Here is a 26,566-nt window from a genome sequence, read left to right on the forward strand (position 1 = left end):
TATAGGCTGGACAAAAACCAAACCAAACCAAACCAAAAAAACCATCGTGAAATTGTCAAGTCTCTCACATCCTTCTTGGATAGGGGGTCAAGTAAGTAGCTCATTGTTTGCCACGAAATGTATCAGGAGATCTATGCTTTTAGACTTTTTTTTTTTAAGGGAGGTAGTCAGTGGTAAGGTTATTAGAATGATGACGAAAATCCTCAGAGTAAGGGAGCCAGGGTTCTGATTAGTCCCTCAGATCGGGCAAAGAATTCATTACTTTGAAAATCTGACACCTGGGGCCTAAGCTGGTAAAGCCTAAAGTCCATGGGATCAAAGTGAGACTGGGACAGGCTGCACGGGCTCAGATTCTGACAGGGCACTGACCCTACTGGAAAGGTTCCCCATGGTGACAAGGCGTTGCCTGTTTACTTTGCTTTACTTCTGTAAACAGCTTTGCTGCCTCACCCCGGAGCCACCTCACAGGCAGCGCTATGCCTCGGCTCCTTGTAGCTGTCATCCATTCATCCTCACTGCCAGCTCACTGGGAATTGGGCCAGGCGCGCTTCCTGTTAGAGAGTTCTGGAGTGTGGGTGGCCCACCCCAGAAAATAAGCCAAGTGCCTTCCAGGAATCAGGGACACATGGCCAGTTTTGCCACATTTACCCTTCTGGCTCAGACTCCCTTTCAGGTACCTCTGAAGCACAGAAAATGCTGTAGGCATGTGGGCTCCTGAGTGGCTCAGTCGCTTAAGCAGCTGCCTTCTGCTCAGATAATGATCCCAGGGTCCTGGGATTGAGCCCCACATCCGGCTCCCTGCTACATGGGAATCCTGCTTCTTCTTCTCCCTCTCCCTCTGCCTACTGCTCTGCCTGCTTGTATTCTTTTCCTCTGACAAAGAAATAAAATCTTTTCAAAAAAAGGAAAAAGACCAGGGTGCCTGGGTGGCTCAGTGGGTTAAAGCCTCTGCCTTCAGCTCAGGTCATGATCTCAGGGTCCTGAGATCAAGCCCTGCAGCAGGCTCTCTGCTCAGTAGGGAGCCTGCTTCCTCCTCTCTCCCTCTCTGCCTGCCTCTCTGCCTGCTTGTGATCTCTGTCAAATAAATAAATAAAATCTTAAAAAAAAAAAAAAGAAAAGAAAAAGAAAATCCTGTATGCATAAAAGAGAGGGCATTGGGAGTAGGGCAGTTGGACTTCTGGGATATCTATGACTGGTCTGTGAGGGCTTGAGTATTTGCACTTTAGGGATGAATTGAAAGGCACAACATCTGTACCCCACACTGTGTAGGAGGCACCCTGGTTACTAATACACCAAGAGAAATGTGTATGAGCTATAGCAGCATGATGCCAGGGGTAACGAATTCTGTAAGGGGGGGTGTTGGAGGAAGACTTCTTAGAGGGGCCTGAACAGGTTTTCGAAGAATGAGTAGGAGTTGACAGTGATAAAACAGAGGAAGTTAATCACAGAACAGCACGCACAGAAGCTTTATTGCCTGACTACCTAAGGTGATATCTTCGGTGAACTCAAAGTAAGTTTGCCCACTTTGCCATGTTGTTTTTGTGGATTCATTTCTTGTTCTAGTATTTAATAGGTAACTTCCATGGCTCTTTACAAAGTACAGGCTTAATGTATGTATATTTATATTAAGTATTTAGACTTTTGCTTGACACAGCACTCTCTTAGTCAAATTTCTGATAACTAAATAGCTCAACTTTTTTTGTATAAGATGTACAAATACTTTCAAGCCCAACCAACAACTGTCTTTTCCTGTTTTCTACTCTTGTCTGCCAAAAATCCCAGACACTCAGTATCTTTTTGTTGTTGTTGTTGTTATTTATAGAGAGGGAAGGCAGGTTGAGAGGGTAGGACTGGGGCAAAGAAAGAAGGAGAGAATCTTAAGCAGCTTGGAGCGCCACCAAGCTTGGGGCTGGGATCCCAGGCCCCCAGGATCAGGACCTGAGACACAATCAAGAGTTGGTTGCTGACACTGAGCCACCCAAACACCTAATTTCAAAAGCCAAACATGTTAGGAGACCAGTCTAAGATAGGTGCGAAATAAAAAAAAAAAAAAAATCCAAAAAAAAGGCTTTAAATGTTTCTGGTCTGGGGATAATTACAGGCAAACAAATATCAAAAACGAGTCTTGAGGATTTTCGCCTCTAATTTCCGAAGTCCCATTTCAGAGATTTGTTTTAAATCGCATTTGACTCTCCAACACCACCCTCCATAGATGGCCGCACGTTCAAGGCGGCACCGAGAATAGAGAGCGCGGCACCGGGCTAGGTGTGGCGGTCCCCACAGCGAGCGCCACGTAACCACAGCGCTCCAACTAATTCAACACCTAGGACGGGCTAAGGGAAGCGTGGGCCGGCCCGGATATTAGGACCGAAAACTCGGGCGGGAGCAGAAGCAACCGGCCGGGCGGTCCCGGGTCGCCGGGCAGACACCCGGGAGGAAGGATACGCGTGGAGCGCGAGAGGGATGCGAGGCGAGAAACGTCACGCGGCCGGGCACCTCCCCGGAGCGCTGGGTCCAATGGGAGGAGGGCGCGAGCCGCACCTCAACCTGCCCGCGGACGTCACGACGCCGAGGAGGACGCCGGGCCAATGGGAGGCTGTCACGGGCAGGGGCGGGGCCCCGAGGAATTGGGCTGGGCCGCCGCGAGACAGTTGGCTGAGTCCTGTGGCCGCCGCGGGAGAGGGGGAGGACCGAGGCGGTCGCTGCGGACGCCGGCCTGCTCTGAGCTTCTCGCGCGTCCTTGCCACTTCCCGCATGGTGTCGGTTTCTCACTGAGCGGCGGCGGCGACGCGTGAGGGACGCACGGCGGGGGCGCTTGGGGTCGACGTTTCCCGTCGCCGGCACTTCCTCCTGCGGCGCCCGTGCGTGGCCGTCTGGGCCGGCGGGATGGCGGCGGCGGCCCGGGGGAGTGGCCGCGCATCGGCGCCCCAGCTGCTTCTGCTCCTGCTCTTCGCGCTGCCGTGGGCCCCGACCGGCGTCCGCGCCGTCCCGGACGAAGACCTTAGCCACCGGAACAAGGAACCGCCGGCGCCTGCCCAGCAGCTGCAGCCGCAGCCCGCGGCCGTGCAGGGCCCCGAGCCAGCCCGGGCCGAGGTGAGCAGGACGGGCCGGGCCGGCTGCGGAGCCGGTGCGCTGGGTACCAGGCTCGCGGCCGCGGGCAGCGCCCTGCTCGGCCCCGGCGGCCGGCGAGGGGGAGGGGAGCCCGCCGCCGCTCCTTGCGGGTGGAGACGGTGGAGGGCGCGTCTTCCCGGGTCGGGCCCAGCCTCGCCCGGCTCTTTATGGGGGAGGGGAAGGGAGCGCCCAGCCCGCCGTCCGCGGGAAGCTCCCCGCCCGGGGGCGCCGGGATGCTGCGGCCGAGGGATGGGCTTCTTGATGACCCGCGGTGTCCTCAAGAGCGACAGATACCCGTCCCGGGTAGGAAGTTTTTAACCGAGGACGATGGGAAGCTTTTCGTGTTCCCTGAGGATAACAGGATCGGACGTTTCGGTGTTGAAGCCGCTCGTCCCAGACGCTTCCCCGGATTCAGCTTTGCACGACCTGTGTGTTTTGCCCAATGTATGTGGATTATGGAGCGTGACTCTCACTTTTTTAAAAACGTGCTCTGGCTTGCAGCAGGTAGCCCTCGGGAATGCAGAGGAATAGCCAGTCAGAGTGCTGCGGCGGTGTGGGATGGCAAAACCTAAATTCCCGACCATGCCAGAACCCGGCCCTTTGGTCTTATTAACGTCTTAATTTACGTTACTAGAATCACTGAGTCGCTTGTATGCAGACCCTCGGCGGCATTTTTAAATGCCTTCCCTGTAGTCAGAAAGCTTTCTCCCCATTTCCAGTTAGGACTCCTGAGTTGAGGCCTCTGGGGTCTCTTCTCGTGGGGGAGGTTTGCGGTTCCGCCTCTCCCCCTCCGCCCAGGCAGGCTGCATTTAGCCAGACACCGCCTAACGCGTCTTTCTGAAATGGAGTTCTCTCCTACTGCTCAGAAACCCTCAGTGAGTTGCCCCCGCATACTGACTTCCGTCCATCCTCTTCTGCCGGATGTTGAGATTTCTTCCTGGTTTGGCCCAAGTCAGCCTCCAGGCTTTTTGGACACCACTCCCTTGCTCATAGGCAGTACTCAAACCACTCAGCCTGGACATGTGCCACGTACTCTGTGGCCCGTCTCCCCAGCAGGGAGCCTCCCTAAAAATGCTTCCTGAGCTTGGGGCGGGCTGTCCGAACCGTCCCCACCTCTCCAGAACCAGCAGATACCTACTCGTTGAAGACGTCCCTAAAACTTCTAGTTAAAAGTGATTTCTCTCTTGCCTGTCACTCCCGGGCTCAGCTGACCTGGCTAGCCATTTCCACTTATGAAATGGAACTAAAATGCTGATTCATCAAATGTATTCTTAGTGTTTATCCTTTAGGTTTGTGTCATTTAAGCTCATTATCTGTCATTAACTCAGTATTTTCAAACTAGACTACTTTTGGTTAAGTAACTTTGTGAGTGAGAGAGATTTTGAATGTAACATTCCAGGCCTTTCATCATCATAGTTTTAGTCACATAGTGATTTTTGAGATATAAATAGTGGTAGGTGTGGCTATTAATAATACCTTTTTAGGAAGCAAGGAAAAATCCAGCCTTGTAAAATAAAGACAGCAGTGTGCCATGACTGTATTTACGTGGACTTAAGGATCCTTGTCTTTAAAACTGGAGATGGGAAGGGAAGGGACAGGCACAATATAATATGATTTTTGTCTTAAATATTTTTACACACAGTGGACCCTTGAACAATGGGTTTGAAGTGTATGGGTCCACTAATATGTGGAGTTTTTTTCAATACAGTACTGTAAATGTATTTTCTCTTCCTTACGATTGTAACATTTTCTTTTCTCTAGCTTACTTTATTACAAGAACACAGTGTAAAATGTGTGTAACATACAAAATACGTGCTAATTGATATCAGTGTATGTTATCGATAAGCCTTTCTGTCAGCAGTAGGCTATTAGTAGTTAAGTTTTGGGGGAGTCCAAAGTTATATGCAGATTTTCCACTGTGTGTTGGGGGGTGGCTCAGCACCTCTAATCCTGCATTGTTCAAGGGTCAGCTGTATTCTTGGTGGTTCTTTTAAGATAGGAATTTTTTTTTAATTTTAAGATTTTATTTATTTATGTGTTAGAGAGCACAAGCAGAGGGAGTGGCAGGCTCCCCGCTGAGCAAGGAGCCCTACTAGGGGCTCATCCCAGGGATCATGACCTGAGTAGAAGGGAGACACTTAACCTGCTGAGCCACCCAGGTGCCCAAAGATAGGAATTTATTCTAAATTGTTCTATATTGTGGTAGAATCTGATTATCTTGTTTTAGTCATGTTTTCATCTAAGGTTTTGATAAGGCTCAGGTTTTTTCTCTAGGGTGCTACAGCATTTTGGAAGTGATTTTTCTTTCTAAACTAAAACATGTTTTAGTTAAACATGTTTTTAAAACATGTTTTCTAAACTATGTAATTTAAGGATCCTTTGTTTTTTTGTCCTGTTATAAATAAGATACGGTCAGAGTTCAATTTAATAACTATATAGGCAAAGGCTGATTGTTGCTGGGTCTCTGGAAGTTTCAACCAATTTGCTTTGCAGCTACATCCAGTAGCTTTTAAAAGGGTGGGTTATTTAAATTTACTTTTTTTTCATGCTGCTGTGTGAGAGTGGACTTCTGAAAATGGGTGGGGAGAATCTCTCCTTCACTGGTAGACATTCACATGTAGGATGTGTTATGAAAATGTTACACCTCAGGATACTTTGAAGCAAGATAACTGAACTTCTGACAGGGCTTTCTACATTGTCGTCGTCTCCCCCCCCCCCCCCCCCCCCCCCCCCCCCCCCCGCCCAGTCAGCTAAAAAAGTTGGGGCTTCACTCTCTACTGAAAGTTACAAATAAACCCCAGTTTACAAACCCATGGGAAGAGTAGTTGTTGGTCACTTGGATCCTTTTCATTTATGCAGTTTTTGCTTCTAGTGATTTACTTAGTTGTTTTTTGTTTTTTTTTTCTTTCTTTCTTTCTTTCTTTCCCTGGGCAGAGCATGTAATCCAAGAAGCCTTAGGTCCATTTAGTTGAGGGAGATCAGACAGATTTTTTAAGGCAGTTTACAATTAGCTGCATATTCTGGATGTCCACAGAATCGCTCTGGTTGCATAGCACAGTTGATAAAGCCACAAAAGCCTATTACCTCACCCAGTACAAATTCTTGTTACTGTATTTCTGCTTTACTGTTTCTTGACATTTCTTTTATTTATTATCTTTGAACTGTGAGAAGGCCTTCTGTGCAATATTTTATTTTTTTATTTATTTAATTTTTGTATTGACATATATTATTTGTCCCAGGGGTACAGGTATGTGAATCATCAGGCTTACACACTTCATAACACATACCCTCCCAATGTCCATAACCCAGCCACCCTCTCCCCAACCCCCACCCCCCAGCAACCCTGTTTGTTTTGTGAGATTAAGAGTATCTTGTGGTTTGTCTCCCTCCTGATCCCATCTTGTTTCATTATTTCCTTCCCTGCCCCCCACAACTCCCCACCTTGCTTCTCAAATTCCTCATATCAGAGAGATCATATGATGTTTGTCTTTCTCTGATTGACTTATTTCGCTCAGCCTAATACCCTCTAGTTTCATCCATGTCATTGCAAATGGCAAGATTTCATTCCTTTTGATGGCTGCATAGTATTCCATTGTGTATATATACCACATCTTCTCTATCCATTCATCTGTTGATGGACATCTAGGTTCTTTCCATAGTTTGGCTATTGTGGACATTGCTACTGTAAGCATTCGGGTGCCTGTGCCCCTTCAGATCACTACCTGTGTGATAATTTTATAAACATTTTTCCATTTTCATGAGGTTGCACTCATGCTCCATCCCGCCCAACCCCAACTGCTCAGTTCTAGCCTCTTCATAGCAAAGATAGAGGCTGTCAGGTGATTCTTGTCTTACTCATGATTGCTCTGTCAAAATGAAGTGATCATTATGTTACAGATTTTGTTTGGTGGTATTCTACTGTCAAAGCAATTAAAAAAAAATCAGTGAAGCTAAATACATTTAATATATTTCAAATCTCACTTTATAAATACATTATAAAATTAACAAAAATAAGGTTTAACTCATTAAAATGCATTTACAAAAATCTATTAAATACATAGTATTCTAATATGAATTAACAAGTAACATAAAAAATAACATCAAACCTAACCATTCACAGATAAAAAGACATTCTAGTGAAATTTATAATAAAACACAATTTTATCTTTAAATACAATCTCTTATTTTTTATATTTGCTTATTAATTAAAAACTTTTTATTTAGGGAGAGAGCATATATGAACAGGGGAAGCGGCAGAGGGAGAGAGAGCATCTCAAGCCGACTCCCTGCTGAAACTGGAGCCCGGGTCACAGGATACAGGGCTACATCTCAGGACCCTGTGGTCACCACCTGAGCTGAAATCAAGAGTCTTGATGCTTCACTGACTGCACCACCCAGGCACCTGTACAAGTCTTTTAAAACCAGGTTTTTCCATGGTGTCTTATTTAAGTTGCACATGTATTTTTGTGCACATTTTCCATCTTGTGGGAAAGGCATTTCTGACTTGATATGGTAAAGTAACAGTGAGGAGACCGTTCTCAGCCAATTCTAAACATTTTCCTCTAGACCTCTTTATCTCCAGATTTCACCTCTTACATGATGACCTTTGTCGATCGGCTTTCTTGCTGTTTTCTTGCAGGGAGACCAGTCCTTGTTTCATAGGCGTGGGCAGCCTCATGGAGGTGCCCCTGGGGTTCCCAGGCTGCTTTCTTTCAGGTCACTGCCGCCGGTGTGCACATCTGAACTCTAGGACTCAAGTAGGAGCTATTGTTTGCCTTGTCGGCATGTTCATCCTTCTCTTGAAGATCAAGAGAAGGAACACTTTCTAAAGGAAGAACTTAGCCCCCGCCCCCCCCCAGCTCCATCTTTCAGTTTGGAACTAATTTTAATTGAGTATGAGTCTTATTCAGCAATTTTTTTTTTTTTTTTTTTTTTTGCATCTCAAGATATAAAACATTTGCATCTGACCCCCAAATTCAAATACTGAAATGGTGGTATCTGAACGAAGGCAGACACTGGTGTTTCACCACTGACTGGTCTTCCAGTGTAACTGGATAGTGGGATCCCAGAGTTACAGTCCCTGCCTGTGAGCGGCCTGGAGCATCTCCACTTCCTGCCTGTCTCCGTGTGTGGGGCCAGACTGCCATCCTTCCCGCCCCTCTTCTCCGTGTCCCCGTGCATGGTCTCTTCCGACCTCCGCTACTCGCCCTCCTCACGGTCTTTATTCTCTCCCTTTGGTCGGCTCCTTTCTGTCTGCTGACACCAGCCCACAGTCTTCTCCTTTTTGGAGAAGGGGAGAAAAAGACCAATAACTTAACTACTTGACTGTTTTTGTTTATATTCTTCAGTTTTAGAAATCAGATTTTTTGAAAAGGTTTTATTTAATTTATTTGTCAGAGAGAGAGGGAGAAGCAGGCTCCCCACTGAGCAGGGAGCCTGATGCGGGACTCGATCCTAGGACCGTGGGATCATGACCTGAACCAAAGGCACATGCTTAACCCACAGAGCCACCCAGGCACCCCTTGACCATATTTCTCACTGGGGATTAGGGAATTAACTGCTCTTTTGCCTCACTCTAGTCTTCCTTATTGGCTTTGGTCTTTGTTTTTTCACTGAAATTCGGTTTTGAAGGGTACCTAGACCTCCCTACTTGCTATATTCGGGGGTCCTTTTCAGCTCTCATTTCACACTGTTCACCCTCCTCTTTAAGAGCCTTTACCCCATCTTGGCGGGATGTCCTTGAGTCTTAGTAAGTTTCAGTCTCTCCTCTTACATTATGTTGAGATAACAGTGCTCAGGTTTTTTTTTGTTTTTTGTGTTTTTTTTAATTAATTAATTAATTAATTTGTCAGAGAGAGAGGGAGAGAGAGCGAGCACAGGCAGACAGAGAGGCAGGCAGAGGCAGCGGGAGAAGCAGGCTCCCCGTCGCCGAGCAAGGAGCCCGATGTGTGACTCGATCCCAGGACACTGGGATCATGACCTGAGCTGAAGGCAGCTGCTTAACCAACTGAGCCACCCAGGTGTCCCAGTGCTCAGTGTTTTGAGAAGCTGGTTAAACAGCATATATTAAAATACTTGGCATCTAGTTAGTAGCTGAGCGAGTGGTGCCTGCCCCTAACTTGACCATCTGTGGTGCTCTCCTGCCTGGCCCTCTGATTGTTTAAGACAGTTGTAGTGTTGTTGCTGTCCCCCCCCCCCCCACTCCGCCCCCTCCCCCTGGTAAAGACTTTCTCTAAGGCTCATTTTTTCAACTTAATCTAGTTTCCCTTTCCCTTGGAAATCCCATCTACTCGCAGAGCCCTAGCTGATCAGTGCAGGCTGTCAGCAAGCAGACGCACACCTCGAGACTGGGCTGGACTCCGCTCAGGTGTCCCAGTTCTGGTGGCCTCTTGGAAGCCTTCATTTGAAATGCTTTTTACTGCCTCCCGGTGAACATATCTGAAACTAAACCTTATTATTTTCCCACTTGCCCACACACTTTGTAGGAATATAAATATTCCTCCCAGTACACCCAGCAGAAAACCGTACCATCGTCTTTGATCCATTCCCCCCCCAACCTCACCCCCCCACCACCACTTTTTAAAGTTCTCTTGATGTTTTCCCTTTCCATCATGTGCAGAATTGTCCTTTCTCTGAAGTGTCTTCAACATTGGTCTTACGCGGCTGATCTCCTCATTCACTGGTCCAGTGGCTGCCAGCCTTCTCTGCTTTCTGCCCTGATCTATTAGCCACAGTGCCTTGATGGCATTTGTGGCTTCTGCTCAGACTTTTCAGGGCTTCTTGCTGGTCAGAACAAACGGGAGTTTCAGTTTGGGCTCAGTTTATCTTTCTCGTCTTACCCCAGCCATGCATCTGATGGGTTTACTCCCTTTTCTCAGAACATGCCTGTAATCTTTGCAGTTGTCAGTCCTCGCAGTGAGTAAGGGCATGTGCCCCAGTGCATTTTGAAGTTGAAGTGGCTGGTCCCGAATCCTGCTGAGGCTTCAGGGAGGCTAACAAAATGAGAGCCCACTTTGGTCAAAGGTTGCTCCACAGGTGTAGCTCCTCCAGACTGCCAGGCAGTGAAGGGGTGCAGAGCCCCTGCTTTCTGGTTGAACCTGCCTGAAACCCATGAATAGCCTTTGAAGAATTGGTTCTCCATAAGCAGAGTGAGAGATTGGGTCGAGAGATTTTTGAAGTGATACACAGCAGGTGTCTGTAGTCATGTGTATGGAAAACACCAAAAAAACCAAAAAAACCCCACAAGTACAAAGAACATAGAGTGAAACAGTATGTCTCCTCCTCCTCTTGTATTCTAGTTTGAGGAGTCAGCTGACTACGTTTTACCACTGGCTCCTAGGTTGTTTTTTGTTTTTGTTTGTTTGTTAAGATTTTATTTTTTTATTTATTTAACAGAGAGATCACAAGTAGGCAGAGAGGCAGGCAGAGAGAGAGGGGGAAACAGGCTTCCCGCTGAGGAAAGAGCCCAATTTGGGGCTTGATCCCAGGACCCTGAGATCATGACCTGAGCAAGGGCAGAGGCTTAACCCACTTAGCCATCCAGGTGCCCCATAAAGAAAGTTTTTTACTGGAGCAGAGCCATGCTCTTTCATTAAAGTCTTCTCTGTGGCTGTTCTCCAGCTCCAACATCTGGGGTTGCGTAGTTACCACAGAGACTTTGTGGCCCGTGAGATTAAACATTGTCCCTTTAAGAAAAAGTTTGCCAACTCCTGTTGTGGTCATCCTGGTTTCTTTCCTGTAAACACCCTCTGTTAACTGATCACTGAGACCTGGCGTGCATTAACAGCGATACCAAACTGTACTGCCCTCCCTCCGCGCCCCTCCACACACACACATACAATGACTACACGCATAATAGCTGCTTTTTTCCAATTTAAAAATATCTTCCCGATTTTTCTTTATTGGTATAAAGAAAACATTCTAATTTTTACTTTTCTTCTGTTTTAGAAAACATTCTGATACACAGAGCGACCCTTTGTTTAACCAGTTGCCTGTCGATGGACATTTAGTTACTTTGTCGTCTGTTACTACGGATGACAGTACATTTGCACATGCTTCTAGTACAGAGAGATGAACTCCCCTAGGGCTCCTGTCGTAAACTTCGCTTCAGACGTGTACCTGCCGTGCCCACGGAATGCATTCACTTTCTCCTGAGGATCGCAGGTGGTTAGGGGTGGGAGGCGTCGGGCTAGGCCTTGCTTACGAGCTTCTCTGTAAGCTGGATCTTGAGGAACCAAGGCGAATCAGAAAAAGGATGTAGGAAGGGCGGTAGGACTGCGTGACTGAAGGCTGGTGGTTATCAGAAGCTCAACAGATTCTTGTGTTGCGCTGCCCAGAACTTTAGCCCGAGCCATGTGGCCATCCTTCCGCACTGGAAAACTGTGGCTTGGCTAAGTGGGGACGTGCGTGAGCTGGGTGTGCTGAGTAGGTAGATGCCGGTGTGGAGAAAAAGGAATGCCGTGTTCCCAGAGTAGTGCTTTGCCTATGTCGGGTTAAGTAAAATATTATTAAAAATAACTTTATCTGTTTTTACATTTTTAAAACGTGGTTACCAGAAAATGTAAATTCTGTGGCTTGCGTTATTTTCTGCTGGACGCTGCTGCTCTGGCCCATCCTTCCATAGGGAGCATGAGGCTCATCGTTAGTGACCAACTTAACGAACCAATTTCGTTTTACAGGGATGAAACTGGCCATTATGGTACGTTGTGGTTGCTGTGTGTCCCTGAGTGCTTGCTGTGTGGCTAGGCGTCATCCTAAAGCTTTCTGTGTGGGAGCTCATTTAATTTTCACAGCAGCCCTGCAGCTTGAGTCACGGGGAAGTAAGCTTCCGGGCCCAAGGTCGTACAGTAAGTGGTAAGGCCTTGGCTGTGGGCCCGGGCAGTCTGATTCCAGAGCCACACATTAAACCGCTGCAAGTTATCCTGAAGGTGAATTAGAAAAAGGAGATGCTCCCTGCACACTGTAAGCAGTTAGGTCTTTGACAACCAGTGATCATTTTCTGACCGTGTTATTAGCACTTTAAAAATTTTTTAAAGTTTTAAAAATCGACCTCCGTAATACCCTGATGCTTCGGTTTTCAATTCTTATCACAGTGGTTGGTGGTTTAACACTATTTTTTTGGATATCCAAGACTAGCCTAATATATGATAAAAGCTGCAGGTTGATTTTCTCGTGTTGTGTATATAGAAAGTTTTTAAGAATATGTGGTTTTTTGTTTTGTTGTCCTTGGAAGGCAAGTTTTATTTTGTCATCATATCACAGAGAAACAGGCTGAGTAATAAATCCAGGGCTTTATGGTTGGGAATTATAAGGTCGGGAGAATATGCAGTTTTGATCCCTGTGTTTTTAAAAGTAAACATTTTCTGGTTTTGAGCTTAGAGCTAATTGATTATAGATGGTGTATATTTATTCCTAAACATTTTCTTGGATTTCAGCTCCTAAATACTTTACAGTGAAATTCCTTCATACAGGAGGGAAATGGTTGTATTAATGAGAGCCAAGTTGAAATGCTTATTTTTTTTAATGATGCTTAATGATCTAGGGTATTTGAAGAGAAAGGAAGCTCATCTTTAAAGGACCGTCAGCATAGATGGAGCTAAAATGGTCATGGAGAGAAAGCAAGAATTTCTTTTTCTTTTCTTTTTTTTTTTTAAGAGTTTGTTTATTTGAGAGAGAGCAGGAGAGGAGGGAAGGTCAGAGGGAGAAGGAGACTCCCCGCTGAGAAGAGCCTGATGTGGGGCTCCATCCCTGGACTCCGGGATCATGACCTAAGCTGAAGGCAGTCGCTCAACCAACTGAGCCACCCAGGTGCCCAAGAAAGCAAGAATTTCTTAAAATGGTAGTTGGTTAATAAAGAGCTGGCTTCCAAGGCTGTCCTTTTGATTTAGTCCTAACATCAGATATTTTCTAAAACATTAAATTGCCCCAGTTTTTAGCTCAGAGGTCTCGTCTGGTAAATGCTTAAATCTTGCTGATCTCTACTGTGGAATTGGGACTCCTGTTCCTGTCGTGAGTTGAGGAATGCCGTGTGCACTAAGAATTTAGAATTTTATTCTTACCTCTGACATCTCTGACTAGGACCTTTGTAAATCAAAATACTTCTGTTTTTTACCCTGTCAAATATCATATGTGTTTCTGGAGTTTCTTTCTCTTTTTCATCTCTTAGGTTTCTAGAGATTCATGGGCTTTAAAAGTTAATTAAAGGTTGGCTGTTAGGCTAGGAGGAGACATTCAGAAGCGATTTGTCTAGTCCGCAGTTTCCCAGCCTGGGAACTAGAGATGAATTCTTTCCTGTGGAGGTTGGGGCCGTCCTGAGCATGGCGATCTGTCCATAGCAGCAACTGTGGCTTTTGCCTGCCACATGCCAGGAGTTCACCCTCAGTTGTGACAGCGTCTCTGGACATTGCATTAAGACCCTTGAGAGACAAAATGGTCCCGGTGGCGGACCTCCGACACAGTGCATGTCCCGTGAGGGGAGGTCCTCTTCTCTGGAACTCAGAGGAGGAGACTGGCTGCCTTCTCTAGCCATCCAGTATGGCTTCACATGGCTATCTTGGGGGAGAACTCTTTTCTCTGGGGTAAGCTAAAATTGCCCCCTAAAGCTAGCACCTGTGACTTTCTAGTTCTACCTCTTGGGACCCCGCAGTGTAGATACAGACCCGCAGACTTTTTGCGGCCATGGGAACATAAGCACCTGGTTTCTCCTTGTCCCTTCTTTGATTGTTTTAGAGCCTGAGTTGGAAACTTTTTTTTAACGGGCCAGGTAATATTTTAGGTTTTTAAGGTCTCTGTTGCAGAGTTTTCCCTTCCTTCTTCCATCTCTCCCCCTTCTGTCCCTCTTTTTATTTTTTGGAACCCCTTAAAAATGTAAAAAAAATTCTTTCTTTTAAGGATTTTATTTTTTGGACACACACAGAGAGGGAGAGAGAGAGACGTAGCCAGAGAGGGGCCACGAGCAGGGGGAGAGGGAGAGGAAGAACAGGCTTCCTGAGGACCAGGGAGCCCAGTGCGGGACTTGATCCCAGGATCATGCTCTGAGCTGAAGGCAGTGCTTAATGACTGAGCCACCCAGATGCCTCTATAAAAAACATTCTTAGCTGACACAGGCTGGTCGTGGCCTCACAACAGCCTGCCACCCTCTAGCTTGAGAGCCTCTTCTGTCTGGGATGATCTTCAGGGGGCCTTCTCCACGGTGGTGCCCCAGAACTGTGCAGGACTGCACAGATTCTGTGCAGCTGGGCAGCACAGAATAATGGACTTGTCACTACCTATTAAAAAGTAATCAGGTACTTCTTGCTTCTTGGAGCATGGTCACATTTCAGCTTAAAGTGACCTTAATGCCAACCAAGACTTAGGTTTGTTGTTTTTTTGTTTTTGTTTTTGTTTTTTAAATTCATTTAACACAGGGAGAGATCACAGTAGGCAGAGAGAAAGGCAGAGAGAGAGGGGGAAGCAGGCTCCCTGCTGAGCAGAGAGCCCGATGCAGGGCTCGATCCCAGGACCCTGAAGTCATGACCTGAGCCGAAGGCAGAGGCTTAACCCACTGAGCCACCCAGGCGCCCCAGGTTTGTCGTTTTTATTAGACCACAGGACACCTCCTAGGATTGTTTAGACACTGGCATAGCACTATCATATATCCAGCTCTATATGTGTACATCTTTTTAACAGTTTTAATTTTTTTTATTGACGTGTAGTTGACACACAGCATTACATGAGTTTCAGGTGCACAGCATGGTGATGCGACAGCTCTGTATGTTTGCTACCTCACAGGTGTGCCTACTGTCTGTCACCAGACAAGGTAACCATGCACCGTTGACCGTATTCTCAGGGCTGTCCCCTTCTTTCCCATGATGCACTCCCTCCATAGCTGCAGGCCGGTACCCCTACTCCCCTTCCCCCATCTTGCCCGTCCTCCTACCCCCACCCCTCTGGCAACTATCATATCTCTGCAATTATGAGTCTGTTCCTGTGTTTTGCTTGCTTTTTTGTTTTGTTTTTTAGATTCTATGCGTAAGTGAAACCAGATGTTATTGTCTTTCTCTGATTTCGCTTAGCATAATACCCTCTAGGTCCATCCATGTTGTTGCAGTGGCAAGATCTCATTTTTTTTTGAAAGACTTTATGTATTTATTAGAGAGAGAGCACACAAGCAGGGGTAATGGGAGAGGGAGAAGCAGACTCCCACTGAGCAGGGAGCCCGACTCAGGGCCCTGATCCCAGGACCCCAGGATCATGACGTGAGGAGGCCAAGGCAAATGCTTAACGGATTGAGCCATGCAGGCGCCCCAAGACTCATTTTTTTAATGGCTGAGATTCATTGCGTGCGTGTGTGTGTGCGCGCGCGTGTGTGTGTGTGTGTGAGAGAGAGAGAGAGAGAAAATACTGTCTTCTTTTGTTGGTGAACACTTAGGTTCTTTCCCTGTCCGGCTATTTTAAATAATGCTGCAGTAAACATAGAAGTGCATAGATCTTTTCAAATTAGCGTTTTTGTTTGCTTTGGGTAAATACTCTGTACTGGTTCATAGGGTCGTTCTATTTTTAAGTTTTTGAAGAGCCCCCGTACTGTTTTCCACATTGGCTGCATCAGTTTACATTCCCACCAGGTGCACGAGGGTTCCTCTTTCTCCACGTCCTCACCAACATGTGTATCTTTTTGATCCTAGCCATTCTGACAGGTGTGAGGTGGTACCTCATTGTGGTTGTGATTTGCATTTCCCTGATGATGAGTGATGTGGGGCGTCATTCCATGTGGCTGTTGGCCATCTGGATGTCTTTGGAAAAATATCTGTTCGGGTCCTCTGCCCATTTTAATCAGATTATTGGGGTTTTTTGGTATTTTATAAGTTCTTTATGTATTTTTATGTCCAGCTATATTAAATCACAGCTAGAGCCATTTCTTGCTCTAGCCTGTTGAGAACTTTCTAGATCCTATTTTGTCCTGTAAAATGTTAAAGCAGCTTCTCTCTGCTTTCTTTGACTTGAATGTTTGGTAAACATATCTGACTCTTCCATTCAAGTTACAAATAAAAATCTGAATGAGACATAGCTAAGAACTAATCTCAAATGTTTGGGAAATAGAGTAATTTTAATATTTGGCTATAGCTGGTCTCCTTTAAAAAATTATTTTACAGAATTATACTTGGATCTGCATTGTAGCATCTATCAGTTAGAAGTTTCGGTCGTTACAAATGGCTTTCAGAGTCCTTAGTGAGTTAATGACAGTGACAGAAAAACTTCAATTCACATCCAAAACTAAAAGAATTTTAAGTAACGATTTTTTCCAAAAAATAGCTGATACAGCTGTATGTATCTTTTTTATTTCAGAAAGGATTTACACCAGCTGCCCCGGTTCATGGCAATAAAGAAGATCCAGCTACTCAGACGAACTTGGGATTTATCCATGCATTTGTTGCTGCCATATCAGTTATCATTGTGTCTGAACTGGGTGATAAGACATTTTTTATAGCAGCCATCATGGCAATGCGCTATAATCGGCTGACGGTGTTGGCTGGGGCTATGCTGGCCTTGGGCCTAATGACGTGCTTATCAGGTGAGTGTGCTTTTTTCTTCCTCATGACCCTATTGAATTAAGGAGAAAGCATGGTGTGGGGCACTGAGTCATTGACTAGCTAGTTAGGTGCACTTGGGTTGACACAGTTACAGAATTAAGTAAACAGAAAATAGTGTCAGTTACGTACATTACTAAAAACCATGTTATACTTTTAAAATTAAAATTTCAAAGTTTGGAAGAAATTCGGACACTTGGAAGCTGAAGACCATCCTGCTCAAGAATATTTGGGCCCATCAGGAAATCAAAGAAGAACTTAATCAATTTATGGAAACTAATGAGAACGAAGACACATAGATCCAAAACCTACTGCGTATGGGAAAGGTGGTCCTAAGGAAGAAATACATAGCCATCCAAGCCTCACTCAAAACAATAGGAATGTCCTGAATACACACACTGTCTTTACACCTTAAAGATCTGGAGAATCAACAACAAATTAAACCTAACCCACACATGAGAAGGGAAATAATTAAGATTAGAGGAGAGGTCAATGAATTAGAAATCAGAAATACAGTAGAAGGGGCACCTGGGTGGCTCAGTGGGTTAAAGCCTCTGCCTTCGGCTCAGGTCATGATCCCAGGACCCTGGGATTGAGCCCCACATTGGGCTCTCTGCTCAGCAGGGACCCTGCTTCCCTTCCTCTCTCTACCTGCCTCTCTGCCTACCTGTGTTCTCTGTCTGTCAAATAAATAAATAAAATCTTAAAAAAAAAAAAAATACAGTAGAACATGTTAATGAAACTAGAAGCTGGTTCTTTGAAAGAATTAATAAGATTGACAAACCACTGGCCAGACTTACCCAAAAGAAAAGAGAAAGGACCCAAATTAATAAAATTATGAATGAAAGGGGTGAGATCACAACTAACACAAAGGAAATAAATACAATTATCAGAAATTATTATCCACAGCTATATCACAATAAATTAAGCAACCTGGAAGAAGTTGATGCATTCCTGGAAACCTGTAAACTGCCAAGACTGAAACAGGAAGGAATTGACAACCTGAATAGACCAATAACCAGTTACGAGATCGAAGCAGTGATCAAAAACCTCCCAAAAAACAAGCGTCCTGGGCCTGTTGGATTCCCTGGGGGAATTCTACCAAACATTCAAAGAAGGAATAATACCCGTTCTCCTGAAGCTGTTTCAAAAAATAGAAACAGAAGGAAAACTTCCAGTCTCTTTCTATAAGGCCAGCATTACCTTGGTCCCCAAACCAGCGAATTGGAGACCTGTATCCCTGATGAATGTGGATGCCAAAATTCTCAACAAGATCCTAGCTAATAGGATCCAACAGTACATTAAAAGGATTATCCATCATGACTAGGTGGGATTTATCCCTGGGATACAAGGGTAGTTCAATGTTTACAAATCAATCAGTGTGACAGAAGACATAGAAAAGAGACAAGAACCATATGGTCCTCTCAATTGATGGCAGAAAAAGCATTTGACAAAATACAGCATCCTTTCCTGATTAAAATTCTTCAGAGTATAGGGATAGAGAGAACGTTCCTCAACTTCATAAAATCCATCTATGAAAAACTCTACAGCGAGTATCATTCTCCATGGGGGAAAGCTAAGAGCCTTCCCATTGAGATCAGGAACATGACAAGGATGCCCATCATCACCACTGTTGTTCAACACAGTACTAGAAGGCCTAGCAACAGCAATCAGACAACAAAAAGAAATGAAAGGTATTCAAATTGGCAAAGAAGTCAAACTTTCTCTTCACAGATGACATGATCCTCTATGTGGAAAACCCAAATGTCTCCATCCCCAAATTACTAGAACTCATACAGTAATTTAGTAATGTGGCAGGATACAAAATCAGCGTCCAGAAATCATTTGCTTTCTGATACACTAACAATACAACTGTAGAAAGAGAAATTAGAGAATGGATTCCATTTACAATAGCACCAAAACCACAAGATACCTTGGAATAAACCTAACCCAAGTAAAGAATATATGCTCTAGGAAGTACAAAGCACTCATGAAAGAAATTGAAGAAGACACAGAAAGATGGAAGAACAGTCCATGCTCAGGGATTGGAAGAATAAACTTTGTGACAATGTCTATGCTACCCAGAGCAATCTATACTTTCAGTGCCATCCCAATCATAATGCCAATGGCATTTTTCAAAGTGCTGGAACAAACAATCCTAAAATTTGAAACAAGAAAAGACCCCGAATCGCTAAGGAAATGTTGAAAAAGAAAAAGCTGAGGGCATCACATTGCCTGGTTTCAAGCTATATTACAAAGCTGTGATCACCAGGACAGCATTGGTACTGGCACAAAAACAGATACATAGACCAGTGGAACAGAGTAGAGAGCTCAGATATGGACCCTCAACCCTATGGTCAACTAATCTTCAACAAAGCAGGAAAAAATATCCAGTGGAAAAACGACAGTCTCTGCAGTAAATGGTGCTGAGAAAATTGGACAGCTATATACAGAAGAATGGAACTGGACCGTACTCTTATACCAGACACAAAGATAAACTCTTTGTTTTTTCATCCAGAGTGGATGAAAGACCTCAGTGTGAGACAGGAATCCATCAAAATCTAGAGGAGAACATAGGCAGTAACCTCTTTGACATTGGCCACAGCAACTTCTTTCAAGACTTGTCTCCAAAGGGAAGGGAGACAAAAGGAGAAATGAACTTTTGGGACTTCATCAAGATCAAAAGCTTCTGCACAGCAAAGGAAACAGTCAACAAAACAAAGAGGCAACCCACAGAATGGGAGAAGATATGCAAATGACACTATAGACAGAGGGCTGATATCCAAGATCTATAAAGAACTTCTCAAACTCAGCACACACAAAACAGATAATGATGTCAAAAAAAATCAGTAGAAAGGGGCACCTGGGTGGCTCAGTGGGTTAAAGCCTCTGCCTTTGGCTCAGGTGATGATCCCAGCGTCCTGGGATGGAGCCCCACATTGGGCTCTCTGCTTAGCAGGGAGCCTGCTTCCTCCTCTCTCTCTCTCTCTTTGCCTGCTGCCTGCCTCTCTGCCTACTTGTGATCTCTGTCTGACAAATAAATAAATAAAATCTTAAAAAAAAAAAATCGGTAGAAGACATGAACAGGCACTTCTCCAAAGAAGACCTACAAATGGCCAACAGACACACGAAAAAGTGTTCATCATCATTAGCCATCAGGGAAATTGAAATCAAAATCACAATGACATACCACCTTACACCAGTTAGAATGGCAAAAATTGACATGGCAAGAAATGGCAAGTGTTCTTGAAGGTGTGGAGAAAGGGGAACCCTCTTACACTTGTTGGTGGGAATGAAAATTGGTGCAGCCACGTTGGAAAACTGTATGGAAGTTCCTCAAAAAATTTAAAACAGAGCTACCCTGTGACCCAGCAATTGCACCACTGGGTATTTACCCCAAAGATACAGATGTAGTGAAAAGAAGGGCCATATGCACCCCAATGTTGATAGCGGCAATGTCCACAATAGCCAAACTGTGGAAAGAGGCAAGATGCCCTTTAATAAACAAATGGATAAAGAAGATGTGGTCCATATACACAATGGAATATTAGACATCAGAAAGGATGAATGCCCAACTTTTGCATCAACATGGATGGGACTGGAGGAGATTATGCTAAAAGTCAAAGTCTTATATGGTTTCACTTACCTGTGGAACGTAAGGAGTAGCATGGAGGACATTAAGAAAAGGAAGGGAAAAATGATCCATGAGAGTCTGTGGACGTGGGGAAACAAACTGAGGGCTTTAGAGGGGAGGAGGTATGGGTGAGCCTGGTGATGGGTATTAAGGAGGGCACGGATTGCATGGAACACTGAAGTTATACGCAAACAGTGAATCATGGAACACTACATCAAAAACTAATGATGTGCTGTATGGTGACTAACATAACAGTAATTTAAAAAAATTTCAGCTCATCACAGCCAAGATCCATACTCCTCATGTATTCGCTAGTTTTTCATCCTTGGTTTGCCTGTGTATACCCTTGTGGGGTTTTTTTTGTTTGTTTTGTTTGTTTGTTTGTTTGTTTGTTTTTCAGTCCAGATAAGCTTCTGTCTGATTTCTTAGAAATAGGACTCAAGTCACAACAGAGGATTATAGATTGCAGGACATTTCAAGGGCATGTTGGAAAGCAGTAACTAACTGTTGAAGGACATACGGTAATCAGTAACAAGAGTCACTTTAAGTTTGTTGTGTTTGATTAAGCTCTTCTTACCCATTATAATACAGGGATGAAATGTTCTCAGATTCCCAGTTTGTGTTACTATTATATCGGCTTCAGTTTTTCAAAGAATTAGACCATGAGAAAGTAAACTTTACAAAATCATGAAGCACAGTTGAGTCTCTGTATCAGAAACCACCCCAAGCGACCCAGTTGGGCGGAAAACAGCTTTCCCTTGTGAGTCAGGCCTTGGTGGGAACCTCACTGCTAGTAGTGGCCTGCTGATGAGTTCCTTAACCAGCGAGCCTCAGTGCCCCCTCTGTGGAGTGGAGACGATCACGCCGAGTTCCCATTTCCCTTGGAGGGCTGAGGTCTGTGTAGTGTTGCGGGTGCTGGGTCCTTCACCCCTCCGCACCTCTCCGACCTTGCATGGAAGCTAGTTCTTCAAGTACAGAGCAAGTTCGTTTTTGGCTGCTTGGATGCCTGTTAAGGTTTGTGTCATGTTAAACCTATTACACATGAATATTTTACAGATTAAAGTAATCTGACTTCTTCTCACATTTTAGAAGTTTGCTTTAGTGTTATTCATAATTCATAATAAAAACATTATTTTTTTTCCAAAGCAAATTTTGATATAGAGAATAGGAAAAGTGGAGCGAGTTGTTGGTGAAGTCATGTGTTGGGAATGAGTTTGAATAATACCAGAGAATTTTATTTTTGAAATGATTATAACTCTGTGCCTCAAAATCTTTTACGGATTTTGCTTGTTCAGATCTAGCTTGGTCAACACTGTCATCTGCTGCACAAATATGCATACAAATGGAAATTTTTTTTAAAAGATTGATTTATTTTAGAGAGTGTGCACATACAGCGGGGAGGGCTGGGAGAGAGGGAGAGAGAATCTCAAGCAGACTCCTCGCTGAGTGCAGAGCCTGGTGTGGGATTTGATCTCAGGACCTTGAGATCACGATCTGATCAGAAGTCAAGAGTCGGAGGCTTAACCAACTGAGCCACCCAGATGCCCCCATAAATTGAATTTTAAAAGAGACTAACAGTTTTCTTCTTCTTCTTCTTTTTTTTTTTTTTAAGATTGATTTATTTGACAGAGGGAGGGATCACAAGTAGGCAGAGAGGCAGGCAGGGTTGGGGGGAAGCAGGTTCCCCACTGAGCAGAGAGCCCGATGATGGTCCTGGCTTGATCCCAGGTCCCTGAGACCATGACCTGAGCTGAAGGCAGAGAGAGGCTTACCCCACTGAGCCACCCAGGCACCCGAGACTGACAGTTTTCTTTAAGTCTCCAAATGTTAATATTGTTTATAGATGAAGTTACAGTTCTCAATAGTACACAGTTGATTAAATGCAAAATATATTACAAACTAAATACATTTATATTACATATGTTTAGCTAGTATATCACACTACCTAAAACATTTTTTCAAATTTGGACATGCATCTCTTAATGAAATGATTGAACTGTTTGTTTTTAAGTAGGTTCTGTGCCCAGTGTGGAGGCCAGTATGGGGCGTGACTTCAGCCTGAGATTGAGAACTGAGCTAGAATCAAAAGTCAAATGCTTAACTGACTGAGCCACCCAGGCGCCCCAGAACTGTTCTTTTAATTAGTTTATATGTCTGTGGACGAATATTTTTATTGACTAAATGAAGTAAGGTTTAGCCTCAACTCTAATCTTCATGTTTTTTTAATAGAGAGTTAAAGGTGGGGAAATTTTATTGACCTAAATAAGTAGATAGTAAGAAATTTTGTTATAACTGTACTCAGTTCATTGGAGTCCTCCTGAATTTTAGGCTAAAAATTATATACTGGTCTGTCATCACAATAATGTTTAATGGTTTACCAGCTAGCAGTAACACTAAGTAAGATTTTAAATACTGCTCTTGATTTTGTTGAAAGCAGAGAATTGGAAACCATCAAGTATACCAAAAAGAGTTTCTCTGAAATTTATCCAATGACTCTTCTTATACACGTTAGTCTTTTCCTTAGAAGTATCTTGTTTAACTGGCTGTATTTAGAAATGATCGAGAAAGTGGAAATATTGTTCATTTTATTGTACTTCTGCCAATAAGGAGTTTTGTTTAAAAACTGTATCACATTTGAATACATTTTGCCAGACCTGGGAGCTGCAGAGTTAGGTTGTTCAGTTTGTGGATACTGTCTACGGCCTGACCTGCCGTAGTGGCTCTAATGGGTGAACAGTAAATCATCTAGGCCGGGCTTGCTTTCGGTCTGAAGTCATTTGACTTAGTTTTTTTTTTTTTTTTTTTTTTTTAAGATTTTATTTATTTATTTGACAGAGAGAGATCACAAGTAGGCAGAGAGGCAGGCAGAGAGAGAGAGAGGAGGAAGCAGGCTCCCCGCTGAGCAGAAAGCCCGATGCGGGACTCGATCCCAGGACCCTGAGATCATGACCCGAGCCTAAGGCAGCGGCCTAACCCACTGAGCCACCCAGGCGCCCCTTGACTTAGTTTTTGAAGTGAAATGAATGTGGTACGCATCTCATGACAACCATCTGCTTTAGACTTCTTCTCAAACGGTTGGTGGGGGTGGCATTAGGCACAGCAGCCTTCTTGGAGAGTGCCCCTGGGGCGAGAGAAGACCCCACAGTCTTCGGTGTTGCCTTCTGATGCTCTCTTTGCTTTGTGGTAACAAGACTCTGCCTTAGGGAAAAGGCATTCATTTGCAGTGGTTGGGGAATGAAAGAGTCAGGATTTCTCCGTGAAAACTGTCATTCCTGCCAAGGCTGAAACTCCGTATTTCTAATGCCATGAGTGTTAGTTCCAGTAAATGAAACGCCATTATTTCTGATGTCATGACCTTACCAGAAACTTGCATAAGACAGGGAAGCCCCAAAGCCTCGTGTCTGGTTTATGATGCCTTGAATGAGGACCCTAGTGGTTTTAGGCCCCCCTCTTTGCTGCCCGAGGGTCTATATTTTTCCATACTGTGGGGAGATGCACCATAGAAAGCTGGGCAAGAGGCGCAGTGCTGTAAAGGGGACAGAAGGGAAGCGAAGAAGGGATGGGAGAAAGGGGAGCCTGACTGGCTCCTTAACCTGAAGCAAGTGTCAGGCAGATGAGTTTTAGGAAAGAGAAGTCAAACTTCGGCGAAGTCCTTGAGAAAGTAGTCATCGTGGCCCGTTGAGAATTCTTTGTCTGTCCCTGGGTCAGTCCCGGTGTGGAGCTTGCACTTGTAGGTCTTGGCTCTCTCAGACGCTGCTGGAGGGCTCAGTGCCAGGCAGGCCCTTCACTTCGCGGCGGGGTTCACCTGGCCGATCTCGGCGCTTCCACGACACGGTCTAGTCCTGTGTGCTTCGGGGTTCCATTGCTGCTTCCTCCTCGCGTTTCGCCCATCTCATTCCTTCTCCACGCCTCATCCGATTTCTGCTTCTGACACCCTCGCAAAGGCTTCAGTCGTCCGCTTTCCTCATTAGAGTCCAGTTTGCATTTCCGTGAGCCCCTCACGCCACATTCCTGGCCGTCCCCACCTTTTTATTCTCTGGGGGAACATTTTGTGCCATTGAATGTTCATATTCCCCCCAGTTTTATTCCTGGCCTGTCTTCCCCCACTTCACAGTGTCCTTATGCGGAGTGTTCTCAGCTTAATTACCTGAAAGTCGGCGAGTCCCAGATCTCTGTCTCCGCTCCAAGGGATTTTTCTGGGAACTTCCACATCACCAAGGTGTAGAAGGACCAGGACGTGCAGCTCTGTTCTGACTTGTTGCAAAGTACTTGTTTAAAGACAAGTAACGTCTCCCTGTTCCCAGAGCAAAAGTGCTTGAGTGTCTGAGGGGAAGTTTCCAAAGCAAGAGGAAATACAGGGACAGTAACCAGGAGAAGAAAAAGTAGAAGAAAACAGGTTGTTTTCTGCTTTCTCTGGAGATGTGAGGCAGAAAACATGGCGTTGGAAGTGTCTGAAGTATTAAGGTTTTTTTTGTTTTGTTTTTTAGATTATCTGAAGATAGAAGGAAAACTGAGTTTAGGAGACTTAAAGAGGCTTGCTACATTCCATTTTTAAATTTAAAGCTTTTATGGAAACTATTTTAAACTTACAAAGTGCATAAATAAAACAGTACAAACACCTATGTACCTTTTATCCAGATTCACTGTTAACATTTTACCTCATTTGCTTTAGTGTTTGTGACCTGTCCATATCTAAATAAAATTATGCATGTGTATGTACGTACATGCTTTATATATTTGTAAATATACGTGACCTATACATGCTTTGTAGGTAAGAATGTACATACACACATAATTCATATACAGATTTATATACATGGATAGAGTGGTGCATGTTTTACCAGCTCTGTGTTAGTCAGCCGACCTAAAACTATAGCAGTTTTTCCCCTCCTGTAGAGGAGCGAGTCTAGGGAAGGTATTACATTTGTTTCTTTTTAGTCTTTTAATCTGAAATACTTCCATAGCCTTTTCTCATGTTTTACAATATTAATATATTTTTTAAAGAATACACTCCCTCCCCTTCTTATGGGTTTCTCATCTTGTGTTTGTCTGTTTTCTCGTGATTGCCTTAAGATTGTGTATTCTTGACCAGAATACGGCGTAGGGGATGTTTGTCCCTTCAGAGTGTCACGTCTGGGAGAACACGATGTCCCTCTGTCCCTCACTGATGTCAGGATTTCTCTTGCTTGTATCTTCTTCCCTGCAAATAATATGTAGACTTTAAGGGGACACTGTAAGACAATACGGATACTCTGTCCCCACTGTAGGGCCGATTCTCACATGATGTCAGCGTTCCCTTGATGACTGCGGAACGGTGGCTTTCTCATGCTGCGGCCCCGTCACCGTTTCCCACGGGCCCCGGCACACTGCGCTAAGAGCTCCTTCCTGTCCCATGGGTTTGTCGGTGTGTTGTCAGTAATAAACTGGGGAATTCACATTTTCAGTGGGTTTTAATGACTTAACTATGTGCTTAAATTGTCCCAGATCCGACTGTTGGGAGCCCCTGCAGGCCGGCTCCTGGTCCTCGTGTCGTGCTCCCATCATTGGTTTTGCTCATGCCTGTTTTCCTGTCTGACGAGGTAGTGCAGGTGCAGCTTGTGCCCGTCTGCCCAGCCCAGGAGTTAGCTGTTTGCCTGAGGAGCCTTTTCCAGAGGAATGGCGCGAGAAACCAGGGTCTGCCCGTGAAGTGGGCTCATTCCTGAGGTGCCTTTGCTTTGTGGCCTTGTTTCGGTGGACGGAGCTAGAAAATTGATGTATCGTGTATGTGCACACACATCTGTGCAGATATACATGTTCATACATAAAATTAAAACATGTACACATAAGCATAGATTTGATGTCTTTCTAAACAGGATTTAAAAATTTTCAATTTTGTCATGTAGTGAACTGGGAATACATTTGATGTGCTTACACATTTAGTGTTCAGGCAGATTTTAAGTGTCCTTATTTTATAAAAAGAGCGTGTGAAGTAGAGAGTAATTGCATTTAGGGCGCCTGGGTGGCTCAGTCGGTTAAAGCCTCTGCCTTCGGCTCAGGTCATTATCTCAGGGTCCTGGGATCGAGCCCCGCCTTGGGCTCCCTGCTTAGTGGAGGGCCCGTTTCTCCCTTTCCCACTCCCCCTGCTTCTGTTCCCTCTCTTGCTGTGTCTCTGTCAAATAAATAAAACCTTAAAAAAAAGTAATTGCATTATGTGTATGGAAACATCCTCTGGCCTTTCCATAGTTTTTAAGTTTTAAATACTGAACTGATAATACTG

The 26,566-nt window shown here is 44.7% G+C and overlaps 1 protein-coding gene across 1 annotated transcript in view; it reads left to right on the forward strand.

Annotated features, from left to right (window-relative positions):
- The first annotated feature begins 2,612 nt into the window (after positions 1–2,612).
- TMEM165 (transmembrane protein 165) overlaps positions 2,613–26,566 on the forward strand; it is a 31,283-nt gene continuing 7,329 nt past the window's right edge. The window contains exons 1-2 of the mRNA XM_032334348.1: positions 2,613–3,093; positions 16,435–16,660. Of these exons, the coding sequence (XP_032190239.1) occupies positions 2,887–3,093; positions 16,435–16,660 (433 nt within the window). The 5' untranslated portion in view covers positions 2,613–2,886. The remainder of the gene's footprint in view (positions 3,094–16,434; positions 16,661–26,566) is intronic.

The sequence above is a fragment of the Mustela erminea genome, chromosome 2 (genome assembly GCF_009829155.1).
Source record: "Mustela erminea isolate mMusErm1 chromosome 2, mMusErm1.Pri, whole genome shotgun sequence".
Lineage (NCBI taxonomy): Eukaryota > Metazoa > Chordata > Mammalia > Carnivora > Mustelidae > Mustela > Mustela erminea.